The 7568-nt window shown below is 37.8% G+C and overlaps 1 protein-coding gene across 1 annotated transcript; it reads left to right on the top strand.

Annotated features, from left to right (window-relative positions):
- The first annotated feature begins 803 nt into the window (after nt 1–803).
- ift20 (intraflagellar transport 20 homolog (Chlamydomonas)) lies at nt 804–6229 on the top strand. Its single transcript, XM_071922166.2, has 5 exons — nt 804–891; nt 3614–3767; nt 3871–3956; nt 4173–4276; nt 5279–6229. Exons 2-5 carry the CDS (start codon nt 3641–3643, stop codon nt 5358–5360), a joined length of 399 nt encoding a protein of 132 aa, XP_071778267.1. The 5' UTR covers nt 804–891; nt 3614–3640; the 3' UTR covers nt 5361–6229.
- Nucleotides 6230–7568: the final 1339 nt, after the last annotated feature.

Raw genomic sequence — 7568 nt, 5'->3', positions numbered from 1 at the left:
ATGATATGAATGAAGATAAATGTTGTCTTTTCCCTTTATTTTCTTCTCAGAGTGCACCAGAATGGTTTGTTTAGGCTACATGTTAAAATCACAAAAAATTTCTTCTGGGGGCGAATGCCAACAGACCCCCCTACAGGGGTTTGGTTTACAAACATGTCACCTTTTTCACCTCTTATGAGTTTGCAGGTCTGCTATCCACTCCACTTCTACATCTTACAAATGTAAGTTTCCTGTCAACTATGATTTTGTCAAGTAGTATTTTTTCTAATGCACATTGGTAACCAGCACTGACCTATAATAGTTAACCAGGCTTTGTGGCCTTTTCCTTGTACTTAACAAAGTGACTTTAAACAAAATCACGGAATGTGTGGGTGCCCATAATAAAAATATATAATTTTAATCATAATAAGTTAGAACTGTCTAACGGAGTTTCAAAAAGAGGATTTGGAGTGACACTTCGCGGTGAAGTGGAAGTGGTAATGGGCAGGGAACAGGGCAGGGAAAGGGCCTTTGACTTTAATCGTGGTATTTCCGACAGTACTGGAGGGCAACACACTGCATCTCATTTCTGTTTTTATTTTCAAAATAAAAGCGCTTCAACTTAAGATCCAGTGATAAACAGAGACGATTTCCAGTATCTCTGTATCATATGAGGCTATGAAGTTAAAGTAAAGACAGAAAATAGAAGCCCCTTCCGAAATGCCCTTTGCTTCGGGAAAATGGAGATAATAACGATGGAATTTTGTAGCGGAAGTGCTAACTAGCCAAGCTACCGCACAACAGCATTTGGTTTCCCTGGCAGCGACAGAGGAGGAGTCTTGGCTGACCGCTACTTTATGCCACATAGTCAACACAGAAAGCCATCTGCGTTAACTTGAATGTTTTAAACAGGTACTGTGTATCGTTTCTGTACAGAACGTAGCTAACGTTTAAAATATCTAACGAATCTAACTAGCGTTCATTAGATGGGTGTTGTAGCTGTTGCTTAGTTAGCTTTTACTAGCAGGCTAGCGAAATGTAGCTGAGCTAACGTTAACCTAACTAATGTTAGCAAGATAGCTAGCTAACGTTATGTCATAACCAGGGATTTCTGAAGGGTAAACCTTAACTTAAACTGAGTTTACCAACCTCTTCAGACTGACACAAATCGTTAATATGTAATTCCATAGTACACATCATGCTAAGTAGTATAAAAATGATGTAAATGTATAACCCTTCATAAGTGTCAGGTATGAGGATATAGTCTTTAGAGGGGAAAACATAAAGTAATGCTTTTCTGAGGATAAAATAGATTATTGTTTATATTTTCTTGTTGTGATGATTTATTGGGATGATCTATTGGAGGTTATAGTTTCCCCACCTTTTTATTTTCCATTACCTAACTGGTCATAACTTAACGTTACTTCCAGCCAGTGGTCTGGTCGGTGTTACTGTTGTCTGCGACCTAGCCATTGCTATTATAAGCTAGCCGGCCGGCTAGCAAGCCACCTGTCAGCACAAGTTGGATAACAAGTTAGCAAGTTAGCAAGCTATAAAGTTTGTTGGTTTCAGTGTAACGTCATCTTTGCCACTCTGTCCTAACTGTATCTGCAGGATATAGACTTTTTTGTAAAAGAATGCTACTAACTGGCTAGCTTCAACTTCAACATAGGTTTAACTAAAGTCAAACCTATGTGCTTGCCTTGAGACAGTGTGTTAGCTGATGTCTTTCTTCTTCTTCAACAAACCTATGTGTCTATATCAAGTAGCATCACACAATCCATCTTTAATGAAATACGTGACAGGTCCACTATTATATTTGGACATGAACTCTCCCAAAGCGGTTGATGTCTTACTTAAAGAGACTAAACCTGCAACTGCTGGATTGCCAGTGAATTGAAGACTGACTTTGTGAACATAGAGGTTTAAGATTCAAATAAGTTCTAATGTTGCTATAGTGCTAGTCGTTGTGAAGTAGAAGGTGTGTCATAAAATCATCCTGTCTATTGTCACTGAATCAGCAGTTGTTCCTCCTGTAACAGTATGGCACTTACTCTCGTTCTCTCCTGACTAGATCCTTGCTTGTGTTGTATTAAAATCTCTATCTATCTATGTACGTTGCTTTGGATAAAAGTGTCTGCCAAATGGGAAATTGTAAATTGTAACAGCCAGTGGAGTGCTTCTTCTGATGACATTATCATGAAAGTCTTGTCTGTCTTCTTTCTAGCTTAATGAGATTCTTGTTCATGTTCACAAATCAAGCCTGAACTGCCCAAAATCACAGAATAGCATCTGTGAAATATATTCTCTCAATATCCGTCTTCCCCAACTGCAAGTTAGCTTAGCTTCACTTTACAAATTTCAGTAGCCTAAGTGTAAAGGCAAGCTCATTTTTAACCCATTAATGTCCACAGTGGAAATTTAAAATTTCCTTTGCAGCACTTAAAGTAATAGCTAAGCTGAGCACAAATCCGGTGGAATTTTTAAAATGTTTTTTTTTTCTTAATATACTATTTTTACTAGTTAGTCACAAGGGGTCTCTGATTTTAGCAGTTTTCACAAAAAACTTGTATAAATATAGATTCCCATGATCACATGTTCAAAAAAAATGTTTCACTTATGGGCCAGATAGATTCAAGTAAAAATCAATGATAAAAATGATTCTCCAATGTGTTTTCAGGGAGAAATGATGAAAAAAGTAGCTCCACACCCATGCGTTTCCATGAATTTCTATGGGCTTATGGGTATGAATGTATTCAAATGAGCAAATGGCCTCTGTACCTTTTTTAATGTGTCAACCACTGAAACACACACACACACTTTCTATAGACTTGTTTACAAACACATTTGATCTTGTGTAAAATGCCATGATTTTTTTGATTTTCAATAAAAACACCTCTTGAAAAATAGGTTAGGAATTTCAGATCTTCATTATTTTCTCTACACATATGATCTGGGCTCTGACAATATATTCCAAAGATTCCAAAAGAAAATCAATTATGTGTTGCTTTATCTTGGCACAGTATTGAGATTGATCAGACTTAAGAGCCATTTCTATTCCTATGGGAGTTCCAATATCAAAAAAATATCTATTTTAAATCTCCGTTTTTCACCCCAACTCAACATCTCTACCACTTTCAGATCTGAAATTCCTAACCTATTTTTCAAGCGGTGTTTTCATCTTTTTTGCTCATTCATTTTTGCCCATTTGAATACATTCATACCCAAAACCCATAGAAATGCATGGAAACGCATGGGTGTGTAGCTACTTTTCTCATCATTTCTCCCTGAAAGCACATTGGAGAATCATTTTTATAATTGAATTTTATTTGAGTCTATCTGGCCCCTAAGTGAAAAATCTTTTTTGAACATGTGATCATGGGAAACTATGTTTACACTATTTTTTTTTGTAAAAACTGCTAAAATCAGAGACCCCTTGTGACTACCAATAAAAGCATGAAGAATATGTGAAATCAAAAATTTTGATTTTGGTATGTATAGCCACATGTCTTGACAGTTCTCTGCAAATTTTGTGTTTTTACCTCTAACAGAAAAAAAATCTGTGGAGCATTTCCTTAACATACTAAATTTAGTAGTCATGTAATGTTTTTGCTTTTCGTCCCTCATCCTTTAGGTCTCCATTCTGACAGGCCCTGTGGCCATGGCCAAAGACCCGTTGGCGGAGGCTGGCTTTCATTTCGATGAACTCAACAAGCTCCGGGTGCTGGAGCCTGAGGTTGGCCAGAAGACCACAGAGCTCAAGGAAGAGTGTAAAGAGTTTGTGGACAGTAAGTACAGTACAGTTTGTTCACTTCAGTAGGCCATGACTGATTCCCTCTGCCAACATTATCAGGTCCTACAGGATTTACATATTTTTGTTTTCTTTTACAGAAATCGGCCAATTTCAGAAGATAGTTGGAGGTCTTATTGAGCTGGTGGATGAGTTGGCAAAAGAAGCAGAGACAGAAAAAATGAAGGCAAGTATGACAGTTGAAGCTACTTTCCAGTGGCCATGACAAAAGAAGTTCTAGTCCTCATGTTCTAGAGAAACACTTGGTTGTGGTTGAACTGTCTGCTGAGGTTCCTTCAGCTTGTTGCATTTACCTCAATTGATTCAGGAATGCTGCATGTGCTTGTGTTTGCTCATGAGAACAAGACCTTAGAAACTAACATACTGTGTTCTTCTCATTTAGGCCATTGGGGCAAGAAACCTGCTGAAGTCAGTGGCAAAGCAAAGAGAGGCCCAACAGCAGCAGCTCCAGGCTCTCATTGCAGAGAAAAAGATGCAGCTTGAGAGGTAAGCATTGGATCCGGTCTCATGCTAATACACAGCATAACACTAAGCATTTCAAGTCAAGTCAAAGTTTATTTAAAGTGCAATATCACACCAGGGTGTCTCAGCACACTTTACAACAATGAAACAATATTAAAAGAATCAAGGAGAGACATAACAATAAATAATGTAAAAGTTTAACAAAATAAAATCACAAAAATAATACAGCAGTAGAGAAATTAGGAGGTTTAGGGTTGATTATAGGAGAGTGAGAAAAGGTGGGGTTTGAGTCGTTTCTTGAAAGTTGCCAATGAAGGGATCATTCAATTGCAAACTGTATCAAGAAGGGAAGATGAAATTAGGCCTTGATCACACCCAAAAAGTATAAAAATGTTAACACAACAGCTTGATTATTAAAGGACAGAAGTAAGCAGTCAGTTCTTACCAATTGTCTACTCTGGCATTTCATGTGGCTGCTACACTCTATCCATGTGCAACTAAGGAAAAATACATATTGCTTCAAATACAGTAGCACTGTTGCCAACTTGGTGACAACTTGGTTACTAGATTTAGCAACTTTTCAGACCCTCCTTGCAACTTTATTTCTCAAATGCAGCTAACAACAAATCTAGTGACTTTTTCCAACCCTGGGGAACAATGTTAATGTGCTGACTCCCATAGTATTTTGTGACAAAGCTGTACAGCTGATGCGAATTTGCACTATTTTCTGTCTTATGGTCACAGCGCTTCCCATACAGTGTAGCCCCTCCCACTGGTAAGAGCAGGGGGCTGTAGTAAATATATTGACATGCAAATTAGCATATGCATCATTTGACCTCTTGTGTGGCCAAGAGCTACTTTACTTGAAAAAAAGTTGCCAACACTGTACAGTAGAAAACACTGCGCTGCAATAAATAGCATTTTTAACTAATGCCTTACTAGTTAAAGTGAACCGTGCTAGCATCAGCGTTAAATGCATTCATTCTATTGAATTTTTAATTTCTATCATATTCGTCCTTGTTTCAGATACCGCATTGAATACGACGCCCTCTCCAAAGTGGAGGCTGAGCAGAACGAGTTCATCGACCAGTTTATTCTGCAGAAATAAAGACACGCGACAACGGCCAGAAGTAAATGTGTGTGTACTTTTGCAAGTTTCCAGAGTGCCTGTCCTCTGTTTTCTCTGGGCGATACCCACCGCAGGGAATCACTCAGCTGCAAAATACGACCTAACTCCTATCCTGAAGCAATCCAAAAGCTCCAACTCCAACATGAAACATCTCCACACCTCATGTTTCAGTTGGATACCTCCTCCTACTTTTAACCTGTGTGAAGCGACAGCAAACTGCCTCGCTGTACACACTCTAGTCATCGGTTTTTAGGATCTGAGGTGTTGTAAGCTTGAATATAATCGGAACTTTAGGTTCTATTCACATCAAAAGTCTCACACCAACATCTCAGAAAACCAGAGAGGATGGAGCTATTTATATACGAAGAAATGTATTTATACTATTTATACTGCAGAATTGCTCTGCATATCTAGTTTTATTACTTTTTGTATCAACTGAAATAAATACAGCATGTGCATGCAACTGTAAATAACTTCCTGATTTTCCAACATGGAAAATGTTGACATCTTAATTCTTCTTGTCTTTTGTGTTGTCATTTCTGCCATCAATGTCTGTTAGACCGTACCAAAATATTTACCTTGCAGTGGCATGCTGGGTTTTTATTCCATTCTTCTAGCAAAATATACAAATATATTCTTCCTTCTTTTTACATTCTCTACCTTTTCTGGGTTGTACACCATATTCTTGTGTACCTTGATTTCTTTTATCTACATTATTGCCTATTCTGTCTTAATTTAGCTGACAAATGGTTATACTTGAATAAATATATTGCACAAAAAAATTGATGTTATCACTTAACCCTGATTTTCAATGGCTCTGTTTCATCTTGGAAACTTAAAACTTAATAAAACCCTTGAATCTAATTGCGTCTAATGTTTTAGGAGTTCCCATTTCATAGCTTTGAGTCTATTTACACAAAGTAGGCCCACAGTACAAAAGTTTCGCATTGTCTTCATGTTTATGAACACCGTTTCCTTGAGAGAAAACGGCTCAAGACTGGTTTGTCACTCTAAAATCCAATCAGCTGTTTCTAACCCCTAGAAACGTAAAGCAATATTCCACTTAGTTTTAACATGGGGGTTATTTGGCACTTGACCGCCATGAAAACCAGAATATACACTAATCCCCAAGATCAGATGGTTATCAGATCAGATTTTTACTTCCCATTCATTTGAATGAGGCCACAAAAATAGACTGAAAACTGACATTTAACACGTTGGTGAACAACAGATCCTCCTTTTAAGACAACAAAGCAGTCCTGGGTCCTTCATTATTTTGCATTTTTATTCTTGGTTTACACTAAAATTTGTATTTTAAAATAAAAGTAGATCCGGTCTCCTAAACAGGAACTATCTCTTCTAAATGGTATCCCTCCGCTGTGTTCTCTTCTATCAAAAAAATAAAATTTAAAAAGAAAATCACAGCAGCAGGATCTGTTGTTGAATCTGTTCACCAGCATGTTAAATGTCAGCTTTCAGTCCAGACGCGACAAAGTTTATATTCTGGTTTTCATGGCGGTCAAGTGCCAAATAACCCCCATGTTAAAACTAAGTGGAATATTGCTTTAAGTCTGTAGAGGGTTGAAGATTGCATTGAAAGTTTGCTTAAAGGAATAGTTCACCAAAAAATAAAAATGTTGTCATCATCTACTCACCCTCATGCCAGTTGAAACACAGGTGAAGTTTGTTCATATAACACACAGGGAGGTTGCCAGCACAACTCCATAGCAGCCTTCTCCAAAACAACTGAAGTCAGTGGGGACCAGTTCTTCAGAGTTCCAAAAAGACTTATATTTACACCATAATATAGTGCAAATCTTAACTACAGCTGATTGATTTGCAACAAATAATGGTGTATAGGTCTTTCTATTCACAGTGTGATTGTTTGGCTGTTTTTGTTTTGGAACTCTAAAGAACAGGTCCCCATTGACTTCAGTTTTGGAGAAGGCTGCTACGAAGTTGTGCTGGCAACCTCCCTGTGTGTTATATGGACTAACAAATTTCACCTGTGTTTCATTTGGCATGAGGGTGAGTAGATGATGACAACATTTTCATTTTTGGGTGAACTATTCCTTTAATAATCTGGGATCAGTGTGGGTGAAACTGCCTCTGGCCAGGCTGCCACATTGGAAACATTGAACACTAAGCCATATAGACTATTGTTTGGGGTCATTCTGATCATGTTCT

The sequence above is a fragment of the Centroberyx gerrardi genome, chromosome 6 (genome assembly GCF_048128805.1).
Source record: "Centroberyx gerrardi isolate f3 chromosome 6, fCenGer3.hap1.cur.20231027, whole genome shotgun sequence".
Classification (NCBI taxonomy): Eukaryota; Metazoa; Chordata; class Actinopteri; order Beryciformes; family Berycidae; genus Centroberyx; species Centroberyx gerrardi.
The sequence above is the reverse complement of the archived record's forward strand: the minus strand, read 5'-3'. Positions and strand labels throughout refer to the sequence as shown.